At 37.4% G+C, this 24,581-nt stretch overlaps 2 protein-coding genes across 6 annotated transcripts in view; one reads left to right on the top strand and one right to left on the bottom strand.

Moving 5' to 3' along the window:
- Positions 1 to 832: 832 nt before the first annotated feature.
- Positions 833 to 3,124, top strand: LOC145936929 (potassium/sodium hyperpolarization-activated cyclic nucleotide-gated channel 1). Its single transcript, XM_083039592.1, has 8 exons — positions 833 to 1,056; positions 1,178 to 1,399; positions 1,496 to 1,685; positions 1,753 to 1,887; positions 1,976 to 2,168; positions 2,258 to 2,449; positions 2,542 to 2,765; positions 2,834 to 3,124. The coding sequence occupies exons 1-8, from the start codon at positions 833 to 835 to the stop codon at positions 3,122 to 3,124; spliced, it is 1,671 nt and encodes a 556-aa protein (XP_082895718.1).
- Positions 3,125 to 3,374: 250 nt separating this feature from the next.
- The window catches only part of Ppn (proteoglycan-like sulfated glycoprotein papilin), a 106,381-nt gene continuing 85,174 nt past the window's right edge, over positions 3,375 to 24,581 (bottom strand). For 2 of the 5 annotated variants that reach the window (XM_083039563.1, XM_083039562.1), the window contains exons 10-39: positions 24,413 to 24,548; positions 23,665 to 24,008; positions 23,254 to 23,433; positions 22,910 to 23,083; positions 22,564 to 22,746; positions 22,161 to 22,302; positions 21,402 to 21,538; positions 20,660 to 21,152; positions 20,127 to 20,474; positions 19,326 to 19,886; positions 18,911 to 19,247; positions 18,583 to 18,707; positions 18,283 to 18,501; positions 17,452 to 17,850; positions 16,909 to 17,265; positions 16,476 to 16,652; positions 16,081 to 16,260; positions 14,249 to 14,419; positions 13,542 to 13,760; positions 13,292 to 13,462; positions 12,692 to 13,096; positions 12,227 to 12,439; positions 11,898 to 12,065; positions 10,254 to 10,493; positions 9,573 to 9,895; positions 9,299 to 9,449; positions 8,376 to 8,894; positions 6,807 to 6,962; positions 6,519 to 6,632; positions 3,375 to 6,432 (exon numbers count right to left, since the gene is read on the bottom strand). In XM_083039563.1, coding sequence (XP_082895689.1) covers positions 6,227 to 6,432; positions 6,519 to 6,632; positions 6,807 to 6,962; positions 8,376 to 8,894; positions 9,299 to 9,449; positions 9,573 to 9,895; positions 10,254 to 10,493; positions 11,898 to 12,065; positions 12,227 to 12,439; positions 12,692 to 13,096; positions 13,292 to 13,462; positions 13,542 to 13,760; positions 14,249 to 14,419; positions 16,081 to 16,260; positions 16,476 to 16,652; positions 16,909 to 17,265; positions 17,452 to 17,850; positions 18,283 to 18,501; positions 18,583 to 18,707; positions 18,911 to 19,247; positions 19,326 to 19,886; positions 20,127 to 20,474; positions 20,660 to 21,152; positions 21,402 to 21,538; positions 22,161 to 22,302; positions 22,564 to 22,746; positions 22,910 to 23,083; positions 23,254 to 23,433; positions 23,665 to 24,008; positions 24,413 to 24,548 — 7,548 coding nt within the window. In that variant the 3' untranslated portion in view covers positions 3,375 to 6,226. The remainder of the gene's footprint in view (positions 6,433 to 6,518; positions 6,633 to 6,806; positions 6,963 to 8,375; positions 8,895 to 9,298; positions 9,450 to 9,572; positions 9,896 to 10,253; positions 10,494 to 11,897; positions 12,066 to 12,226; positions 12,440 to 12,691; positions 13,097 to 13,291; positions 13,463 to 13,541; positions 13,761 to 14,248; positions 14,420 to 16,080; positions 16,261 to 16,475; positions 16,653 to 16,908; positions 17,266 to 17,451; positions 17,851 to 18,282; positions 18,502 to 18,582; positions 18,708 to 18,910; positions 19,248 to 19,325; positions 19,887 to 20,126; positions 20,475 to 20,659; positions 21,153 to 21,401; positions 21,539 to 22,160; positions 22,303 to 22,563; positions 22,747 to 22,909; positions 23,084 to 23,253; positions 23,434 to 23,664; positions 24,009 to 24,412; positions 24,549 to 24,581) is intronic. The other 3 variants (XM_083039566.1, XM_083039564.1, XM_083039565.1) reach the window with 3 other exon arrangements.

Raw genomic sequence — 24,581 nt, 5'->3', positions numbered from 1 at the left:
ATATAATTCTATTTTTTTGGTTTTCTGTTAAAGATTTAAGTAATGAATATTTATGCATTGCATAATTAATTCACATATTTTTATGCATGCATTGCAATCAATACATAAAGAAGTATATATTAATTAATTATGCAATGCATAAAAATTCAGTATTTAAATCTAAAACAAGTGCGACCAAAAAAAATAGAATTTTCTGTAAGACTGTTTTGATAATCGAGATAATCACAACGTCGAGACTAATTACGATTTTATGGACGAGAAGATTTATTAATATTTTTTTATAGAAATTAGCTACTTTAAACTCGGTTATTATTTTTGACAGTTATCAGCTGATTTCTGTCAAAAAGTATTATTCGAGGATAAAGTATTATCAACATTACTACTTTAATTTTTATAACGTATTATTACTCTGAAAATTAATTAGCAAATGAATGCTTTAGTAATATTTTTTGACAGAAATCAGCTGATTTAAGCGCCAATTTGTTAATTAAGTTTTTAAATAATATATTTTAAAAATTAAAATAATAATTTGTTTAAAATAATATGTTATGGTATTTTAAACTCGATTAATATTTTTTGACAGTTATCAGTTGATTCTGTCAAAAAAATATTATTATTTTAATAATTATTTTTTAAAATATGAAATCAAAGAATGGCGCGCGCGTAGCGCGCGCTTGTGTTGTTCTAGTATGATAGAATTTTGGAGCTTTCGTAAAACAATCGAAATTCGCTTTACTTCTTTATAATACATATTTGCATTTTAACCTATTATGTCATTTGAAAGTTTTACTGATGATGAAAAGCTTATTATTTTAATTCGTATTATTAGACTATGAGCGAACACACATGTCAGCTGTTTTTGCAAGAAAATAAGTTTCCATTTGCGGCTATAAAACCATTAACTTTCAAAAACCTGTGGATATCATGGTTCGGTATCAGCAAATATACTCCAAAATGCAATCTTTACATGGACAGCATGGCTATGGTAAACACCGAAAGAATAAGACATGGCGCACATAAATATTGGTGGATAATACATCCATTCAGTTATGGCAGGTGCATTTAAATGTGAAAAAATGATTGAATGAATTTTCTATCCATGCTTATTTACATACATATGTGCGTATATACGTGTAAACATTACTTTTACTTTGCAATGTGACAATAAGATTTACAGGTTTTTATGGGATACATTTATGATGGCAATATATATGATCGCTTTTATTACGATCCCTTTTATGATTTGTTTCGTCATAATGGATTATGAAGTAATTAGTTTAGATAGAGTAAACATTCCAATTTATGTGATCTGTTGGTTGGATATAACGTTCAATTGTTTTACGGGATATTATGATAAGAAAAATTCGTGTGTCGAGTTAAAATTTACTAAAGTACTTATGTAAGATATTGTAATTGATATTTTCATTTATATTAATTGTCAATTAATTGTTTCTTATTAATTTTCGTGCATAATACTAAAACCAAATTCTCGTAGGTCCTATCTAAAAGGATTTCTCGTACTGGATGTGCTATCGTCTTTTCCGTATGATCATTTAACACTACTATGGCGAAGGATTCCTGGAAAAAATCCCCATTATATCATTATTACTTTACTTAATATTATGCCTGTCATAAAGTTAACACGCTACTATACACTTCATTCAAATATTCATTATCTATTTACGGTAGTGTTTTCTCATATTTTTGATATAATAACGATACATTATTAAAAACTTTTTTTCTTTATTTCAGCATTTTGAAATAGAAGTCTATCATTTTGAAATGTGTATTACGCTGTTGCTGGGATTATACCTAATTTTTTGGTTTTCTTGCTTGTGTTACTTAGTACCACTTTTAGTGATACATTTTCTCAATATTCCACCAACAGTGAGCATATACAATATTGAATTATGTTCTAATTAATTAGTAATAATTGTAATATAATTAATTAATTAATTAAAAATATTATGAAAAGGAATGCGAGGATTGTTGGATGATGAAATTGGAGAACAGCACTCTTAGATTAAAGCTTAAAAACGCTGTATTTATCGTGATGGAAAATATATTCGCAAGTGGCTACGGTAAATTCGTACCCGAGAGAAACGTTCAGATTATTTTTAATAGTATTCTTATGATTATCGGTAGATTCATCGTGTGCTATATGTTGGGTGAGGCATTATACATGTAATATATGTAACAATAATATTGGTCCGTAAAAAATTGTGTTTTCTTTAGAAATATCGTTGTTGTCTTTTAGTTATGTTCCTTCGTATCAAGGCTGAAAGGAAAGCGTCCGAATCGAAATTTCAAGAGCTATTAGATCAAGTAAAAGCGTATACGAGACAAAAGCAATTATTGCCACACATGAAGAAACGTCTCTTAGCTTATTATCATTATCGTTTTAAGAATACTTACTTTCGCGGTAAACGGATTTTATCAGAATTGACAGGTGAATAAAACGTCTCTCAAACTTAACTATGTATATGTAAAATTTCTATCGAAATAATAAATCCTGACATTATTAATCTGAATTTTTCGCAGAACCGTTACGCGAAGAGATTGCGCTTCAGGCTTGCCGACGATTAATCGAAAACGTGGCGATCTTCAAGAATTTGCCGAAGAACATTCTGCAGTCAATAGTGATGAATTTGAAGTTCGAGTTGTACCTACCGAATGAAGTAATCATCAAAGCTGGCACTCAGGGTGACTGCATGTTCTTCTTGTCGTCCGGAACCGTCGCGGTTCTGACGCCAACCGGAAAGGAAGTGAGTATTTCTTTCATTGTATTCGCGTATTTGTTGCAAGAAATTGACCCTGTGTCATCACTCTTGAGATGTGCCACTTGAGTGACGGTGCCTATTTCGGCGAGATCGCACTCTTAGTGGCGGATCAGCGTAGGGTCGCCAGCGTCATCGCGATCGAGGTCTGCGAAGTGTATCGACTCGATCGCAAGGACTTCCGTCAGTGCATAGACGTGAACAGCGAGCTTTTCGCGGAGATCGAGCGCATCGCAACGGAACGCGTAGAAAAAACCGTCCGTGTCGAGGAACAGCACAAACGTTTCTTGATGCGTCCGAGTCGCGTACCGAATCTACGTAGCAGACCAACGAAAACCAGAGTTTGAATATATATCTCGATTGCCATCTGCTTAATCTTTTTTTGCGCGAATTTCCTCTTATTTTCCGAGAAATTTAAATAAGCATTGCGGATCAGTAATTCTTCGCGTTGCATAATTGTTTGTAGTTGAAGTAACGTTTCTTCGAAAAATATATCTTTATCGAGGAGTAATTATATAGAAATAAAGCTGACCTCTCATAAAACGCATGGTTTTGTGTCAACGCAAAATAATAATCATACTGATTGTGTAATCATATATTTAAGGACCTTATATATTATTATTGTCCATACAATAATCGTACAGTGTGGTGGTGGTGGAGTGGTATTTTCATATATATATATATTTATATATCTACTTTTATATTTTAAAATTATATATATATATATATATTATTATTATTAATCGTTATATATATACCTATATATATAAGGTACTTATAGTTACAATTACATCTCCGCTAAAGACTTTACGGTAGCACTCTCGTGACGAACTATACTTCTATCAATATTATATGCATGAGGGATATGAATCGTGGTTCTTTTTCTCTTTTTTTGGCAAGTTTCTTCTACAAAGAGGTCAGAGCTTTGTGTTTTCGGGACCCGTAGTATCAATCGTGATGAAACGTCGCCGATTTATCAGCGTCAAGGTAAGGGAAACGAAAGCTCTGTGACACGCTTCGTCAATACAAGGAAGACAGCAGATCATTATGGATATGTAGCCGATGTCGTGTTACGCGCGAGGTAAGTTCCAACGAGTCCGCGAGATTCCGCGGTTTCGATTAATCAGCTTCACGATGGTCACTGCACAAGATATTGCCATTCTGTTCTAAGATATGTGTCTTGATGAACGCCATGCGACGTGGTGTAAATTAACGATGAACGTTACATGTATATTTACGCGTAAAGCGGCCCGGGAGCTGCGACATCTCAAAGTCGCACGACCTAAATAATCATATTTATGAATCGAAACACGTGTCTGTAGAACGTACGATTTTCAATCTTTCACTTTAGCGTTTCTTCCAAGACAGTTTCTCATCCATAATCAATTTCGAAATTTTCTCTGCGGAAACAGCTGATCAACGTCGATTGCCTACACACTTACTAAATCGTCAATTAATCGGATCATTATTCTACATATGGATACCAATGATTTCAACACGTTTCTTGATAATGTCTAAAGGAGGAGAAGAGTACTTAATATTTTCGTCGATACTCTATTCTTGTATCTCGCGATTTGAAACTCCAAGTGATATCCGCGTGTTTTTAGGATAAATCTATAATCTAATATTTTAAATATATACGAGATGATATACATGTGCCGCGCAGTTTGGAAATAAATATGCGGGTACACAATACACATGACGGCTATTTACACTAACGGGACGTCGTGTATATTCAGCACTCTTTCTCCAATCCTTTCGAAGGTCATCTAATAAGGCACTGCGTTTTACTGAATCGGTACAAGTACGAAACAATCAAGAGAGTCGTCCTAGAGGCTCGCGACACGTCGATTTCGTCTTATGACTTACTTATGGTATGTGTGTTCGTGTGTGTGTGTATAAATGCAGTTTGGTATCTTTTTTTCCAATCGTCGACTGGTATCTCTACAATCTATCGAATATATCATGAATGACGATGCGTCTAGCGAAATAGCAAATGTAATATATAATTAATAGTTACGATTAAAATGCTTCGTCAGGAACAAACGTTAAATGCAATAGATTTGCGCGCGAAAGATATAATTGATGGTTGGAAATACGGTAAAAAATTGATTATTATGTCTTATATGTCGATAAGATATAACGAGACACACAATTCAAGAATGTTGCAAGTCGGACACGAAGTCACGCTGCTCGCGCAAATAGAGTTACATGTCTGTGTGTTTGTGTATTCGTATTTAAGCATTCTGCTTCTTTTTATTTCTTTTGTAAAATTCTCAAGAATTTGTTCATTATCTTGATTTTTTAGAGACTCTTTATCGATTATTGATTATCGTTTTTCACAAAAAGTTTACGATCCGTTCTTCTCTTTTTTTTCTGAAGAAAGAATGACGCAATTTATCTTGGCGGCGAGAGACGCGCGTTATATGGCAATATATAATTCGAGTATAAGAAACAAGTAATAACAATATCATAGAATATAAATGGCATATTGAGAATAATAAACTATTTATATTGTACAACGTAACGTGCGTAATATGCTTAATACAAGGTACAGGTTCCTTTTTTTAGTCACGCAGCACAGTGTGTCCAATGAGGGGGACATAGGGATCCCGCTTGACTTAGACAATATTTTACGCGAGAGAACTTTTGCTTCGTATATATCATATAATAGATATCATTTCCTTTTCATGACGTCGTACACGCGTCATTGACTGACACCATGATGCATGAGAAAAAAATGGTCACGCTATATCGTCATATCGATCGAGACTCTTCAGATCGTGTTTTCGGGCGGGAATTATCGAATCTTTGACAAGCCGGTTACACAGAAGGAGTTTGCGCGATCGCGTCACCACGGAAAGATGCATAAAAATGTCATATAAATTATCATTTAATAATTATTTAACTATTATAGTTAAAATTTCAAAGACTGCAATTATTATGGCATATAAGATATGTTTAAAGGAACACCAATCAGAAATAATTTTTCCCGTAGACTCGACAACACGATCTACGTGCTTTAATCAGGCGACATTGATTATCTCGGAATGTCGTCTAAGAGATACGCGCAGTTGTGACGCGCTTTTCCACTGGTCTCTTATTAAGAACAAGTTAATTAATCCGCCTAATATGGCTCTGTCGGACTAGGATTCAGCGTCAGATCGTATATACATGGATAGAGAGGCGTGAGATCACGCAAGTCGCACACGTTTAGAGATGGATACCGCATATATATATATATTATATCTATGTATAAACGCTCTAAGGCTTTGGCAGTGAGTAAACAAATCGATTATTCGGTACGTCCGATAGGGAGGCAGGTGGAGATGCGCGCATGATTCCCTCCTCTCCGTTCCTTCTCTGTCGCGTATCCCGCCGGCCACGATCCAAGATCGATATGTGCTATCACGTGTGAGTCGGAAATACCGAAGAGTCGATTTGGTATCTTAGACGAGCATTCGTAGAATAGATCTCCTTCTTCTTCTGTTCGCGTTGTCGATATGGGGTTCTCTCGCCGGCAGCTGGCCGGCCTCTGTGCACGATCGACAGCAGAACTTGGCGTAATACGTGTGCGTACAAAACTTGGCCTCCACGATAAGTTCGCAATTGGCGAAGAACGTGTTGTCCTGGCAATGAGGATGAATGAAGATGCCTGAAAGAAATGGATGGATTAATTAAGCGCGCGTCCAAGCATTTATATGAGTAATCGCGTAAAGAATATTGATATGAATCACTCACCTGCTACGCGTATATCAACGTTTTCGGAATCCGAAGAGTATTCATTGGCTGCTTCGCATCGATATCGGCCGGAGTCCTCTTTATTTGCATTACTGATAATAAGCCGATTGAGTTCTAAAAATAAAAATTATAATAACTATCTGCGTTTATTTTTATTATCATATTCGCTATTTAAATTTATTTTATCTTATTATACACTTTATACAGCTATATATTTATATATTTATTATATCATATTTATTATTTTTTATCATATTCACTATTTAATCTATTACTATGCACTCTTACCTGAAATCTTGATTCGATTATCTGTTCGAATAAGCTCGTCATTCTTATACCAGAGCACACGTGGAATTGGATAGCCGTCCACAGCACAAGAGATGCTTATGTCACTGCCTTCGGGGAAGTGTGATTGTCCTGCTGATACGTTTACTTTAACCGGTACTGCAAATCAAAATTATTAACACTTACATGATCATTTATCCTTTTGTTATATAAATAAAAAATCTCTTTCTAAAAGAAGGCAGTTAAATCGATTCTCGAAAATCTTGAAGTATTGTTGCCTCTTTTCCATGATGCTGATTGGCTGTATATTAGTTCTGATAATACAATTATCAGTTGATATTAATCAAGTTTAAAGTATTATAATATTATTTAAAATATATTATTTTATTTTATTTTATTTTATTTTGGACAAGAATCAGCATCGCGGAAAAGAGACAACAATACTTCGAGACTTTCGAGAATCTTAACATACCTTTTTTTAGAAAAGGGATCTTTTAAACAAAATATCGATAAAGTGAGGAGGGCGCAAAGAAAATTTAAAAAAAGATACGAGAAGAAAAATCAATGCTCGAAACTACACGTTATAATTGCGTATGTGAGTAAAATAGAATGAAATACATTTGTGTGAGTAAGTAAATGGAGTCATATATCGCGATAAGAAAGTCGGCGACTCGGACATGTAATATGATACCTCAATCGCTCGAGCGTGCCTTTTAAAAATAAAGCGAGAATGATGCGAAGAAGAGAAATAGAGAGAAGAATATATTGAAAAGGCTTTCTTCTCATATCTTTTTCTTATTCTCTTCGCGTCCTTCTCACTTTATCTCTATTGTTTTTTAAAAGGCACGCTTGAATAAGCATCGTTCGGCTTTACATACACACACATTTATTTCATTCAATAGTTATGCACGCGATTGTCATTGGAATTCCGAACATTTTCTACGAGTGTGTGTGAATTTAGGAAATAAATGTGTATTTATCATTTATGTCTTTTTTGTTTATAATTAGATTTCAAAGTACTATGTTGTAAAAATTATAATAGTAATATGTTGTAAATAATATGTTATAATACTTTCTCCTCGATTAATATTTTTTTATAGAAATCAGTAGATAATTGTCAAAAATATTAACCGAGTTTAAAGTAGCGCGTAGCGCGCGCGTGTGTTGTTCTAGTATAAATTAAAAAATGTATAAAGCAAGAGAATGCAAAATTTCTGTATACTTACATTGATTACAAAATTCGCTTACTTCTAAATAAGAAATTAAACTCTTAGCATTATATATTTAGAACAGCCAATAAGCGAGTTATAATACACCTCCAAGCGTAATACAAGATGCAAGTTTTAGAAATATACATGCAAGAGAAAGAAGTAATCAAGAAGAATTCGATTGCACCATCATTGATTTAATAGTGAAGAATAAAATATTGTGAAAATTTAACTCGTAAAAGATTCATATTATCTTGGCCGAATCTTGAAAATGTTTGTGAAAAGCAACAAACATACTCGATACAATGATTGGTGCAATTCACAGTAGAAAAATGTCGATTCAACTAATTTCACATGGTCTCACCTTTGAACTTGGAGTCGCCAGGTTCGACGGTGGTGGTTTGAAGAGGGATAACTTGAGGAATGCGAGGTGGTTTCGAGGGATAAACGGGAGCGTAAGTCTGATATTCGGGGGCTTGTGTTCTGGTAGGTCTGTAAGGATACTGCGGTTTCTCGGTAGTGGGTCTCTTCGGGGGTTGTACGAGGTATTTGGTATACTCCTCGTGTTCAGGTTTAACATTGTAGACGGGCCCGATTGCCTGCAGGGTCGCCGACCACGACGCCGGTCTACCTATACCATTGAACGCTTGGCAGGTATAAACACCGAGGTTAGTCAAGGTTACCGAACGTATCAGAAGAGTATAGTCGGTGTCCTGTTCATAATTCTCCGAGATCAAGGGCAACATGCGGTCACCACGCCACCAGGTGACAAATGGCCTCGGCCATCCCATTGCGTAACAATGCAGAGTTATCGGCGAGTTCATCGTCACCGTTACACGAGTGTCGGGCTCTCCGATGATGGCTACCGGAAGCTCTTGTGGGTCTAAAGAGTGCAAGAAGAGCATGCGCAAGACTTAGAGATAGAAGTGTTAATCGTACCCCGGGAAAGTCGAGAGTTGATATGTATTTTGATCACAAAGTGTTAAAAGATATTTCTAATTTTTTACTTTATGGCAGTCTTATAGTGCGTTTCACTACATAAGAAACTCCAACATATTTACCCTTTTTTTAACTGATTAAAATTAACTAAGATTAACATTAAATGAAAGTGGAAAGATTTATGTTATTATGTTCGGTTACATTTCACGTCAACTAGTCAGGAACATTCATAGCAAAATTAGTGCAAATCTCTACACCATACCACAATTACCTGTTAATGCTATTCTATCTAAAGTTCTACATTAAAAGAAAATCATTTCTTGCAAGATAACTCGATTCTTCACGTACCTGTAACTTCCAATTGATACTCCAATCTTACCGGTGGTCCTACACCGTTATCAGCGGTACACACGTAAGTTCCTCTGTCGTAAGTGTATAAATTAATGATTTGAAGAGATCCGTCGAGCAGTATACGTCGTCTCTTCTCGGAGGGTCCAATCTGAAGAATTATATTCGTGCAATATTTCATAAGTTAAATAATTGGAAATACAATTGATTACGATTACATATTCATCACGTTTCTCTCAAAGTAAAATATCGGTCCAATTATAAGATGAATTACCAATGTGGTATCCTTCCTCCATGTGATGATTGGTCTGGGGGTTCCTAGAGCGACGCACTTTAACGTGACATAACCGCCCTCCTGTGCGTTGACGCGAGGTTCGTCGGGTTGTTGAATCGTCGCGGGTTCGCCGCCGTATTGTGGCGGGGTGACAATGGGTTGAGATGTAGTCGTCAACGGCTCTTCTGGTGCAGGTTCCAAACAGGATGTTCCGCAGCCGCTGTCACAGCATTTTGTCTCCCCGGGACAATCCGCGTCCGTGACGCATTCTTGCTCGCATCGCGTGCTGTTGGATACTCTTGAACAACGACCGGGTTTAACGACTGCAAAGACGAAGCGATTCCATTATTTTAAACATGATCATAGGAGGAAACGATCAATGATTTATAAAACTTATTTTTAAATGTGCCTATATTTTTCTATACAAATCATGCGACAGCAATTTAATTCTTTTTTCCGGAGAAAATATAATTAATAATACAATTAATAATATAATAAAATATAATTTCAAGACACTATCTTATTGCGAGCAAAATTCTCTCTCAGACATAAAAATAATTTGACGAGAGAGAGGAGAGAGAGAGAGAGAGAGAGAGAGAGAATTTTGAAGTAAAGAGTTGATATTTCAAGATACATATCAATGTAATTTATTTTTATTTTAGTTGTTAACGATATACTCACTCGGTTGACAAACACCCTTGTACTCCGTGTCGTCTTGTGTAGCGACTAACGTAATGGCACATCGAGTTCCTTCGGGACAGATCTTTGTCCTACAAGGATCGACGCAACGGCAGCGTTCGCAATCTTGCGAATCCACATATTGTTCCTTGCCATACGGACAGCGGACGATATTACATTCTTCCTTGGCCTCCGCGCAGCGATCTTTCGTGTCTTTGGAGTCCACGTCTATTTCGTTACTTGCTGCAATCACGTGTCATAAAAAAATTAAAATTTTACTCTCTTAAGTAAGAATAATTTCCAATAAAAGAAGAAAAGTCGCTGGCACATTTATATCGCTGCAATGCACCAAATTAATATATGCATGTATGTACGTTAGTATTCACATTGAGCGAAGAAATTTAATTATTTGGGACATATAATATTTTGCAGACGTCAAAACTATAGCTTTCTTTGTTATATTTGTTTGATATATGCTTGAGAGAGATTGCGAATTTAATTTAATTATATACATATAAAGGAAATGTAAATTTTTGAAATAAACTTTAATTGATACTGTAATATATAAGCAAAATTTTATCGTAGATATAAAGAATTGAGGGATAAGGATGTGATTAACAAAAGTTTTGCACAAGAAAAGCATAAAAATATACAAAACATAAAAGTATGTAGAAATGAATGATATTAGTATATATGAGTATATACATATATATATATATATATATATATATATATATATATATATATATTTTATATCTCTACATATCTCTATTTATATATTTAGATATATATTTTTTCTCATTTCGTTTAATCTAACCAAGTATATAATAATTACGTGCGCAAAGCGAAGTTATATTATTCTTTGATAAAATCTTGAAAATTACAACGCATCTCCATACGTCCACCACGCTACGCGTATCGCGCGAGACTGATCGCTACCACTGACCGCAATCACCGCAAGACTCTGCACAGTGTCCCCACCTGACGGCGAAACCTAACTTCACAGCCAAGAACGAAGTGAGCCTGGCGAGAGAGCGGACCCAACGTCTCTCTCTTTCTATCCCTTCCATTAGACACGTGCGTCCCATGGATCCGCTACGCTGCACGTCTCGAGCAAGACTAATCCCCACCACCGACCAAGACTCTGACGCAACGGTCACGTGGTGTCGTTCACAGTCGAGAATGAACCGAGCCGGCGAAGCACTTCGCGTAATACATTATCAGTCTCGCGCGAGACGCGTAACGTAATGGACGTATGGAGACGCGCGAGTCTAATAGAAGCGCAAGTATTGTTCGCATTTTCTATTGAAGATTTAAATATTAAATTTTTATGCGTTGCATAATTATTTAATATGTTTTTATGCATGCATTACGATAATAATTTTTATGCATGCGTTGCAATTTTTAAGACTTTATTATCAAAGAATATAATTTCACTTCGCGCGCGTAATTATATTTAGTTAGATTAAACAAAATTTAAAAAAAATATAGGTATATATATATAAAGATATATGTATATACAGAAAAAATATATATGCATATATACACAAAAGAAATGATTGTTGTACAAAGCTGAAAGGCGAAGTCTGTAAAAAACACAAAAAAATAAGAGAGAAACTTGTGAACGATCTCACATCCTAGACTTACTCCTAAAACAAGTATTAATGCATGATTCGAAAGTCTTGAATCTGTTTCGATTGCCACCGCATCCGGTATAAATGAACGCTAGACACGTTTGGCGTTCCTCATCGAAGTAGAATCGTTTGGCAGAACCAGACGTGCAGGACCCGCTATCAACCGGTTCTTTACAGATCGCTATATCATCATCACGAATATTATATATTATTCCAAGTACATTCAATCTTCCGCGGATAGAGTAGACGAAAAGTATCATCCATTTTTATAAATAATACAATTCGAAGGAATTACCGTTCAAGAATAAAAATACAATGATAATGATAGATAAATATACATACACAGATTCGAAACGCTGGTGTCGTTTCCGGGGAGCACAGGCTCTTCGTGATGCACGCAAATGGACTCGCATTCGGAGATAGTGCTAAATCTGTTCGCGTTGCCATCGCATCCGCCGTAATTGAATTCATGGCAGGCGCGTAAGTTCGGTTCGTAGTAATATTTGCGGAAAGCGCCTCTGCACGGGCCAGAATCCATGGGGAGGTTGCACACGTCTGAGACAATTAAAATTAAATTCTAATGACATTAAAATTAAAATTTAATTCTAATGACAAATTCTATTCTAATTCTTATAATCTAAACAATCGTCTTTTCTCGAAATAAATATTTCGCTTCAAGACAGCAAAAAAATAATTGTGTATGCTATACGAATATAACTTTAAATCTTTAAAATTAGATTTTTTAAATTTATTTTTGATTTATATAGTATTTATAATTGTATCAAGGTTTTTTATATGTAATTTTACCTTGTCCGTGGAATCTGCCGCAGAGTCGCTCGCATTGTTCCTCGGTCTGGAATTTGTTAGCATTACCGCCGCAGCCGCCGTAGATGAACGCCTGACACATCTGATGCTCGGCATCGTAATAATACGCAGTGATGGAGTCGTCACAACCGCCGGAATCGAACGGCGTCAAACAGATCTGGCTCTTCGGTTCTTCGATCGGCGGTACTTGAGTAACTTCCGACGGTGTAATGACGGCCGGCTGTTGTCTGCATTGTCTTTCACAAGATTCCCTATCCTGGAAGCGATTCTTATTGCCCTGACAACCGCTGTACTCAAACTCGTAGCAGGAATCGCTGCGTTGATCGTAGTAAAATTGCTTCACGAAGCCGTTGCAGGGACCGATCACGTTCGGTAGCGTGCAAGGATCTGAAATTTTCCCAATATTTTTTGTTTTAGATTCTCCATAATACTTGGATAGTTACAGAGAATATTCTGGATTTATATAATTTTCTGTCACAATAAATAAATAAAAAATAACATATTTTGTCATATATGTACTCTAGTGGACATTATTGAGATTATAATTAATAATTTTTAATTCTGTTTTCTGAATCTTTGTACTTTGAAGTTCTCCACAGCGATACTCGCACTCTTCGCGGCTGTTGAAGTTGTTGCCATTGCTCTGACAGCCGCCGTATCGGAATTGTTTGCAGACGCCGTCGCGACTGTCGTAGAACCACTTGACCTGATTCTCGGAGCACGGGCCGTGTTCGTCGGGCAGGAAGCAAAATTCTGCGACGTTTCGTTTATATTAGCACAGCAGCGGTATCGTAGAGAGCGGATGTATTTCCGTGATCGTCGGAAACGTTACCTGATCGAAACTCGACTTCCCGTCCTGGCGGGGACGGCGTGGTGACGGCCGTCTCGCACCTGTTGACGCAATCCTGCTCGCTCACGAAGTTATTCTCATTCCCGCCGCATCCACCGTAATAGAATTGTCGACAGTGCTGCTCGTAGGAGTCGTAGTACCATCGTTGAGTATAATTGTGACACTCACCCAGAAGGGCAGGCAGGAGACAGATGTCTTGTTCTGCGTTCGTGAATTTAGAAAAGATTAGAAGTAATCGCGTGTCAATATGTTATTTTTTTTTAATGAGCTTTACCAATCGATTGCGATCGTGTAAAAGGTATGCGATAAGAAAAATTTTTGTTTTTATTGATGCTTCAAAAATAATATGAATAAATATAGTCATAAATTTAAGAAACTCTGATATAAATTAGTATTAATTATAGAATTAATTTAAAAGATTGGAGCAAATATTTATAAATTTTTTTTGTATTGAGAAAGAACTGTGTATAATTGTAAATGTGTGTAATATGCTATCAAAATGTGCTCAACTAGATATAAACTTTCCCAACTAGAGTTTCTTCGTGCATCGTGCAGTTTCACATAGAGAATACAGTTTGTGTTAGCAATAGAAGAAAAGAAATAATCAGAGAAAAGTAGCACTTTTTCAAGACTGATAGAATTTGAATATAGAGAAAAATGTTATAGGAAAGACGCAAGGGAAATCTTACCGATCTTGGGCGGACAATCAGATTCGCATACGTCTCTAGATTCAAAGTTATTTTTATTTCCGCCACAACCGGTGTAATAGAATGGCATGCAGCGATTCTCCGATTGATCAAAGTACCATTGAGATTGCTTCTCCGTGCACGTACCCTCCGCCCGCGGCAACATGCAAATATCTGTTAATCGCATTAATTATTATACCATGCAAAATTAGATCAAACCCGTTAATCAGACCCCGTCCTAGCTATTTCATTATAGTGTATGTCGCTAGTTTGAAGCTCCTTAGTTCTATTATTAGTCAACCATATAACGTATAATAGCAGCTCAGCTGCTATTTAACAGGTGAAAATATGTATTCATCCCAAGTTAGTTATTTATAAAAATGTTTGGTAATTCTTGCTCCATCACCATCACATTATAATAATATTATAGAGTTATTTGGTAAATTGAGAGTTATCAAGTAAAGAGCTGTAATGTTTAAATGAGTTGTTATAATGTTTAATTTTAAAGTATAATAGCCATAATAGAATCTTGCCTATCTCATTTTAATCGGATTGTGCAAAAAAATTATTCTGTAACTTAAATTTGTGTAGAACGTAATATATAATTATTGGCATTATTCTTCAACTTGTAATCGATCGAAATCAAGTTTAATTAGATTACAGAAGATAAAATATGAGACATATTGCAAAAAATAAATTTAAAAATCGTGTGACAGGATTATATGGAAGTGCAAATGTGTTTAACAAAATTGAAATTGTGAAAGCCAAAGCACGATTATGAATCGTGATCACATTGCTGCCGAAACTGCTCCAGTGTTGCATCGTGGATGTACCTTTTTTGGCCACCATCACCTAAGTGCCAAGTGTTATATAAAAAAAAATGAAACGTGGACAACGCTTTCTCGAAATCATGTCAAACGGCATCGAGTCCTCTCTGCTCTGCGCGTGAATGTTATCACGAAGCAATATTAAGCTCTCTCTCCTTATTATTGTCTGTACCTTCTGATGGGCAACGTTGCTGGCAGGCAGCAAGAGTAAGGAATTTATTGGCGTTGCCTTTACAACCGCCGTAAACAAATTGGCTACAAGTGCCACGCTCGGCATCGTAATACCAGCGCAATGCTGAGCCCGGACAGGGTCCGGGGTCTCTCTTCATGGCACACACGTCAGACAGTTTTACTGCAAAAGTTCGTCCATCACTGTGCGGTCGACTCGATCCTCGTAACTGACGTTTAGAACTAATATCGGTGGCAAAGGAGTTTCGAATTACTTGAACACGCTTGGTGCCAATCAATCTCAATAAAACTATGCTCCATTTATGCACAGAGTAAGCGCGATGAGCTTAATTTAGTCAAGACTGTGTGTAAAAATACATATTATTAAATATTTTATAGATGTGTCATTAAATCTCTTATTAGAGCTCTCTTCTTAATTTTTTTGTTTTATATAATAAAATATTAATTTTTTAATTTTAATAAATTTGTATATCGAATATCTAAATATACAAAAAAACATCAATATGCATTACGTTATCGATTAGATTTATATGTTTAAATTGTTATATGTATATGTTAGATATAAATAGATATTACACTAACTAGTATTCCATATTTATACACTACTATTACCGAATTCGATTTATCCCCAAATTCGCAATTAATTTCTCAGAGAAATTATTGCATAATTTTGCCAATAGCATAGATTTACAAAATAATGAGAATCGAGCAACTCACTTTAAATCACACTTTACATCTAATATCATGCAAATAAACTAATAAATTACACATGTAAAATGCACAGAATTTATATACAGAAGTAATGAAAAGAAAACATACCTTTCCTTCGACCTGGCTGCAAACATTGCTGATGACACGCGATCTCCGCTGGGAAGTTGTTGTCGTTCCCTTTGCAACCACCATATACGAATTGCTCGCAAGCCTGCGATTCTTGATTGAAGTACCACTTTGTAAAGTTGCCTGTGCAAGGACCTGTTTCTTTCAGTTGATCGCAAGGATCTGTAATAAGACATAAACGAGAAACTTAATTTATTTATTTTATCTAATTAGTTGATTCTGTAGATCCTAAAATAATAATATATAATAATATAACATAAATAATAATAATAATAAAAATAATAATATAAAAAGGCGGTGGTTTTAAATCTATATTTACAAGCAAAGTAATTTGAAAAATGTGGATAATTTCTATTATTATGGATACAGCTGCTTACCAACGTCGTCCGGCGTGACGCAAAGTTCTTCACATTCCTCCCTAGTTTTAAACTTATTAGCATTACCGAGACAACCACCGTAAATGAATTGACCGCACTGCTTCCTGCCGGCATCATAATACCATGTCGGATGATATCCTTCGCAAGGACCAGCGATCTTCGGTAAGAAGCAAGCAGCTGTAAAATAAATAAAAAGTTCGTTGTTTCGTTATTTCAGAATAGTTTGATATATTATAATTAGTTCGTAAAAGTTTTATATTAAATATTATTTATATATATATATATATATATATATATATCAAAAATTATAATCGTTTTATATCAAAAGTAGTTTTATATCAAAATTTATAAAAAGGAAAATGCACATAATTCTACTCTTGTAGACAAGAAGACAATATATATTTTATAATTGCAGAGAGTCATCTTTGAATACCTTTTCCTTTCGGCTGAACGCAAACCTCTTTGCACTCTTCCTGCGTTTTGAATCGATTCTCGTTACCCTCGCAGCCTCCGTACCAGAATCTCGAGCAGCCGCCGTAATCGGTGTCGTAGAACCACTTGACTGTGAAGTCTCTGCAGGAACCTCTATCCTTCTTCAAACCACACGCAGCGCCGAGCATCGACGGTACCGAAAGACAACCCTCAAAGTTCTCTCCTTGAGCTTCCTCGATTCCGTCCGGACAGCATCCGTACTGTGAAGCGTCGCAGGTGCATCCGGCGAAGTTCGGTCCTGTCGCCGGGGTTCGACCGTCCGAACAGCACTTGTATTTCGTATTCTCGCATCCGCAGCCTGTGAATATCATCAAACGCATCGCGATGCAATTTACCTCTTATTCGTGTAGCAATCGTAAAATTTCATAACAATTTTTGAACAGTCAATTAGCAAGTTATTTATTTAAACTATAGAATTTTCGTCAAATTAATCCTTATTTACTCTTTTGACAGAATGGATTGACGCGCTCGATCGTAAAATTACCTTGACCATGAGAACCCTTGGCGATGGTGACGCCGTCGGAGCAGCATCCAAACTGATAAGTGTAACACGGGCATCCCTCGAAATTGGGTCCGCTGGCGGGGGTGAACCGATTCGGGCAGCAACCGTGAGGCGTGTATTGACAGCCGCAGCCCTCGTTGCTTGGTCCGCGTGCCGCCGTCGAATTATCCGGACAACAGCCGAATCTCGTGTACTGGCAGCCGCAGCCGTAGAAGTTTGGTCCGCGCGCCGGCAGAATGTTATCCGGACAGCATTTGTACGGGGTCGATAAGCAGCATCCCTCGTTGTTTGGTCCGTGCGCCGGTGTTACCCCATCCTCGCAGCATCCGTAAGCGCTATCGTGGCAAGGCATCCTACAGCCATAGTTATCCGGCCCAAGAGCTACGAGAACAGAATCGCGAGACACGCATACAATATGTTCAGAATCGTTTGCCTATTTGTCCTGACTTTTTCCGATTATTGATTCGCTCAATTAATGACAAGTTTGACTAATAAAAAATTATTAAAATACTGTTAAAAGAAACAAAATTTACCTTAAAACAATTTTATTTTGAAATATATATAAATTCAAAGTTTTGAATATTTTAATAATATTTTAAAGTTAATAATATTCTAAAGTATTATTTCGTAATTTTATTTCATAATAAAATATTATTCTCGTATTATTTCATAACAAAGTTAATATTTTAAAATATTAAGAATCAGGAAGATGTCTTTTCTCGAATAGCGAACTAATGAATAATTAACCGTTTTGAGAAATAATATCTCTCGAGAAATTTGTCGTATAATTTATTGCGCGATAAAATCTCATACCTGCGGAAACTCCGTCAGGGCAGCATCCGAAATAGGACGCGCTGCAATTTTCGGTATTAATGACACCGCATCCCGCGAAGTTCGTGCCATTCGCAATGGTGACACCATCGGGGCAACAACCGTAGGTGGTGTTCGCGCAATCTTCGCGCGAAATCAGTTGTGTCGTTGTCTCGTATATCTCCGTTTCGGATGTTTCGGAAGTGGCTTCCTCCTCGCAACCTTGTTATTAAGTTAAATCACTCAAAAATCTGTATAATAAAAATTTATATATATAAATTCAGAGTAAGACAAGATAAATACCTTCGCCATCAGGACCAGAAGCGGCTTTGATATTATCCGGACAGCAACCAAACTCGGTAATATTACAACATCCCAGATTATTCTTTCCATCGGCTGCGGTCTCATTATCCGGACAACATCCGAATCTAATAAATTCGCAAGAGCGATTAGATTGATAGAACTCGCGCGTGTTTAGAAAAACTGACGTGCATAAATAAAGATTTGTATAAATATTATCGTTAAATTTTTGTTTGCAAAAGCTAAAATTTAATAGAAAATTGCGTTCTGTTATATTAGGATGTAAAATTATTTGAAGAATTCACGTCGTACGGAAAGTACGAAAACTAACTCTGTTTCTCCACATGGTTTCTTGCATCCTTCGTAATCGTTGCCTTGAGCCGTGGTAATGCCGTCCGGGCAGCAGCCGAAGAGCGATTCGTTGCAATGAGAATCCGGACAACCGGCGTTCTTCGGACCAGTGGCCGGCGACACGCCATCGGGACAGCAACCGTATAACGTCTCGTTACACGTCTGAGGTGTCGGGCAACCTTGACCGAATGGTCCTTGAGAGGCGGTGATGCCGTCGTAGCAACATCCGAATGGCGTCTTTTTGCAGCTCTTCCTCGGTTTGCACTGTCGCTTGTGAGCGGTCGTCTCCGGGAAGCTGGTTGTCCATATCTCCGTGACTGAAAAATTGAGTTGTTAATAAAGAGTTATTAATAGAGAGATGAAACATTTCGTCACATTTCGAATCGTTCATTTACCGTGAGTCTTTTCGGTAAGATCGGTTTCTCCGCTGATTGTGGAGGACGTAACTTCCGTCCCGGTGGTCTCACCGGACACCGTTGTCTCCTCGAGAGACGACGACGTCGTGGCCGATGATTCGGTCGTTTCGCCCGACAAAGTTGTCTCTCCCGATTCCGTCGTCGCACCTGACTCGGTGGTTTCCGTAATTTCGGATTCCGTAGTCGCGCCCGATTCCGTGGTCGCGCTTAACGTACTGGTGGCTTCGCTGGATTCGGTCGTCAATCCGGATTCTGTTGTCTCAGTTAATTCAGTGCTGAACTCAGTTGTCTCGCCCGATTCTGTGGTTTGTTCCGATTCGGTTGTTTCGGTTGCCTCGCTGCCGGTAGTTGCAGTCTCCTCGGACGAGCTCGTCCCGGAAACGGTACTTTCTTCTGTAGTGAGATCGGTTTCTCCTGTAGCAGCCGATTCCGTCGTTACAACCTCGGTGCTCTGTTCTTCGGAATTAAAATCGTGTTCGCCTTCTACGTTTATATCGGTTGTCAGCGGAGAGGCTATTGTTGACGTCTCAGTCGTTGTCTCTGTATAGGATATTATTTTATTGTAATTTGAATATTTTACTCATTATAATCTCGCTATGTAATCGCAGTTTATTTAATTTTACGCTACTTGTTAACAACTATAAACGCTCATGCGTTTATATATTATATTATAAAAAATTCAAGTTACATCTAAAATACAGATTTGAATAATGATAAAGCGTAAAATTGTAATATATTCTACAAAGTATTAAATTAAAATTGTTACAATTTAATTCTTACCGGATGTAATGCTTGATTCAGTAGTCTCGGCGCTTCCGGTTGTTTCTGTTTCTTCCGTAACTGTGGTCTCCGTCTCCGAAGAGGACGTACTTGGTGGAGATTCTGTGGATTCGGTCGTGTCTGTAGATTCTGTCGGATCAGTAGTTTGCGTCTCCGTCGAATCGGTCGTCACCGTATCAGTGGTATCTGTTGCCTTCGTTTCGGTAGAGTCTGTCGATTCGGATGAGACTGTGGTTTCCGCTGAACCGGTGGTATCAATCGATTCGGTCGTGACATCACTGGCTCCAGTATCACTGGATTCAGATGTCGATTTTTCCGAACTTTCACTGCCAGTAGATTCGCTGGAAACTGCAATGAAAGAATGCATTAATTATAATTTTTTATTCAGTATTTAAAAATCATTAATAGACACATAAAACAAATTCTTTTTATCAATGATATATACTTAATGACTTCGATGCATGCAGATGCTGTATTATAGCATCGATAATAAACTTTCGCATGTTGTAATAAATAAATTTGACAGAACTTACTGTCGGATTCCGCAGTAGTAGCTGACTGATCAGTCGATGCCTGAGTTCCTTCAACTGTACTTTCTTCAGTAATCGCATCTGTAGATGCGCTCGCGCCGGATCCTTCCTCAGGGCTTGTGCCGGATCCTTCCTCGACAGTAGTGCCGGAACCTTCGGACGTCACATCCGTACCTTCGCTGATATCCGATGATTGGGTCACCTCTGTCCCGAATTCAGTCGTACCGGTTCTGTCTTCTGTCGTGATTCCGCTCACCGGACTTTCGCTCTCCTCGACAGCGGTGGAATCGGTATCGAGGATGGTGCTGCCGGTGAAGAAGCCGGTATCGAACATGGTGAAATCGTCTTCGTCGCCACTACCTTCGCCGCTACCCAGATCGGAAGGTGATATATCGCCCCTCGTCGAATCGCTAAACATGGTATCGTAAATGTCACTTCCGGTAAACGGCGAACTCAGAGATGTCGGTTGTTGGATCAGCTTGCCCAATATCGCTTTCTGCAACACGAAAAGACGCTTCACAATGCTGCGATTCTTTCGATTTCATGCCAATCCGTTCTCGGTGAGATGCGAAATCGAAAGGAGAATCGCATTATCGGATCGTTTCGCGCGTAAAGGAGAGTCGATTTGATTCGAGTCCAGGACGACTCTTTGAAAAGAGAGGTGGAACAATAAGAAACGAAGTTACGAAGTAACTCAGTCGCGCCTGATATTCAATTAGGTGCGACACGACCCAGTTTCACTTACCCCCGCAGGGAGACCGGATTCAACAGCACCCTTCTCTTCCTCTTCCTCCTCCTCCTCCTCCTCCTCCTCCTCCTCCTCTTCCTCGCATTCTTCTTCATCCGTTATTTTCTCACCTGGTTCTTCGGTCGATGTCACGCCTAAAAATATGTGTGTCCAGAAAAACATAACAAATTTATATAAATCTTTATATAAATTTAAAAGTATAAAAAAACTGTTGTAATATTCTACGCGTGCACTTTGTTCGTTATTGAGTGTCTCAATAGCGCATCAGAAGCTTAATTTTCCGCGCTAGGAGGGAAAGGCAACGTTATATTCACGGTGGGTGGTTCGTTGTCCTTTAGAATATAGTAAGTGCTAAGACATTTGAATTTAATACCGCGAACCTCGTTATTTTCACGCCTGCTGTTCTAAGTATGCTCAATATTTTATGCTCGCGGTCTATAACGCAGAGGTTGACATCATAACGTAAATCGTGTATTCTGCTTTGTAATAAAGTAAATGTCAATGTCCGTATTCTATTTCGTCGATGAAAATAAGATTTCACACATATAAGATAAAATAAATAAATTTGTTTTTGTGTAAAAATTTTAAAAATAATTATTATTAAATTACAGTTTCTAAAGTTAGTATTAATATTTTATTCAAGCTCCATTATTATTTCAAGTTCTATTATTTTTTATCCAAAAATTATTTTTCTTGCACACGTTCTTTTCAAATGTTAAAATACTAAAAGTATGAACACTAAATTGTTAAATTTACCTTCTTCGCAAGGTTGATCGTTGCATTTTTCGGTGGAGAACATGATGGTGTCAGCGTCACACTGGCTCACAGACACCGTTTTGTTATCCTTCATGCAAATCACTTTACGGGTCATGTCGCCGCCACCACATGGCTTCGAGCACTGCAACATGTTGCGACGTGATTGACGATATCGTTGATTACACTTTGAGAAGATTACGTTAACAAGTCTAACAAACCGATTACAGACGAGTTATATGCAAACTAATTTTAAACTTCATAGAAAGCGTAAAAGCTGATGAGAGCGATCAAGATACAAGAGCTTTAAGAAAATCACGATCGTAAGAGGAACAATCAATTCATCATGTCAGAAAAGAGACATTATATATGCAAAAGTGTATTAGTTAAACATAATAAAACGAACCTCGCCCCAAGGTCCTGCAAACCATTCGCCCTTGCACGGTTCCTTGGCAGTGCAATTCTTGCTGTCTTCGAATTTCTCTTCGGGATCACAGTTATCGTCCGATACTTTTCCCACCACATCATTTTTGAAAGTGCCGCAAAATACTTTACGCGTTTGAACGCCGGAACCGCATTCTGCCGAACACTGCGAAAATGTTAATAACAATTATTCGATTAATTAAAATTTTAGATAAATTTTTTAATTTAAAGAATGTAATTAAAATTATTTTTAATTTTTTTAAATTCAGAAATAAAAATATATTTCTGAAAAAATAATAAAGAGAATAAAAATATTCTTTTGCATTTACTTTGCTCCATTGTGAGGTAAACCATTGGAAGTCGCAATCCTTGGCTTTCTCGCATTCTCTTTCCAATTCTGGCTTCTTGTTCGCGTCGCACAAGTCGTCTGAGTAAACTGTACCGTTTTGGGTAGCGCAATGAGCGGTTCTAGTCTCTTTAGTAAGATCGCATTTCTTCGTGCACTTAAGAAGAGATTCTCAAATTATATATCTGTTTATTCAACTCTCAGTATTCGCAAATCGGTATTTTTTAATTTAAATGTATTTGGATATTTATATATATTTAATTTAGATATTTTTAAACATTTTTTTACTTTTTACATAGAAAGTTTATCGTTTTTAAAAGGACTCACTCCGCTCCATTCCGATGTGATCCAATCGAGACCGGCGCAAGGTCTCAACTCGCAAGCTTTCTCACGTTCAGACACTTCCGTTTCACACGCCTCATCTTCCAGTACTTGGATCTTGCCGTCCACTTTTCTGTAGCACGTGACTGCTCTTGTTTGCTTACCGGGCCCACATATATGATCGCACTAGAAGAAAAAAAAAAACATTCTTACATTTTATATTTTACGATATTAAAGACATAATAATAAAATACATGTGCTTTTTATATATAAAAATTAACGTTGCAATATTTTGTATGGAAGAAACGCAAGTCAATTAGAATTAAATAATGTAAATAATGTAAATGTGAGAGAAAGGGGCGGTAACTGTAATTTAGTATCATCAATATCATCGTGGGTGATAACGCGATAACTCACGGGTTTCCAGGGTCCCTCGTGCCACTGCGGGCAATCCACGTCCCTGTTGCATTCCTGCTTGACGAGCCCCTTCGGTCCCACCTTTTCCAGACACTGGGAATCATCCACCACGGTTGCTATCCCACCCGAGACGACCTGCTCGCATTTAATCTCTCGCGTCTGTTCGCCCCCTTCGCCGCAATGTTTCGTGCACGTGGACCACGGGCCTTCCACCCACATGGCCGGACAGGGTTCCTCGCTGCAGCCTTGCGTGTCGGATGGTTCCAGTTGCGGATCGCACAGACTCTCATCCACCGGTTGATTGTCGCGCCTTCGCACGCAGGCCACCCGTCTTGATTGGTAGCCTTAAAAGATAAATGAAGCGTAGAGAGAATAAATCTGTTCCCATATGACATTCCAGTGTCAGAGAGGTGAGGAAAATGAATTCTTTATAAATCGGACGATCCATCTCTATTCGACGATAATTAACTGCGGTTAAAATTAATCAGTGTAATATCACATAATTATTTCACATATGTAAATATTTCAATACTGTGTCTATATTAAAGTAAACGTGATTCGGTAACAAATTACTAAAACGTTTCTTCATCACCAATATAAATTAACGCGTATTATATTCTAAATTCTTTAATTAAATTCACGTTTCTCTCTTTTTGCATGCAACAGGTAGAGCGTTGCTTGCTGCGATAAGAAAATATAATAAACTTGAGAATCTATGGTTTAAACTAAAGCGATAATCTTGTAATACCTCCGCCGCAACTGGTGCTGCAACTGGAGAATTGATCGGTTACCCAGGTGTAGCTGTCTGGATCCGTGCGCGACGAGAATTTCTTCGGAATGCTGTACTCGTAATGCACACCTACGTTGCGATCTTGGTACAGCAGCTGCGAAGGGAATAATGCTTTTCGGTTAAATGT

The sequence above is a fragment of the Prenolepis imparis genome, unplaced genomic scaffold, assembly GCF_030444845.1.
Source record: "Prenolepis imparis isolate NDT839.2.m4 unplaced genomic scaffold, iyPreImpa1.0 SCAF_6, whole genome shotgun sequence".
In the NCBI taxonomy this organism is placed as follows: domain Eukaryota; kingdom Metazoa; phylum Arthropoda; class Insecta; order Hymenoptera; family Formicidae; genus Prenolepis; species Prenolepis imparis.
The sequence above is the reverse complement of the archived record's forward strand: the minus strand, read 5'-3'. Positions and strand labels throughout refer to the sequence as shown.

What these genes read in the sequence shown, in the direction of transcription:
- LOC145936929 (XM_083039592.1), top strand. Translation starts at nt 833, where the DNA reads ATGAGCGAACACACATGTCAGCTGTTTTTGCAAGAAAATAAGTTTCCA. An exon ending in TTCTCAATATTCCACCAACA is followed by an intron (nt 1,888 to 1,975) that starts GTGAGCATATAC and finishes TATTATGAAAAG; the next exon opens with GAATGCGAGGATTGTTGGAT. An exon ending in CATCGTGTGCTATATGTTGG is followed by an intron (nt 2,169 to 2,257) that starts GTGAGGCATTAT and finishes GTTGTCTTTTAG; the next exon opens with TTATGTTCCTTCGTATCAAG.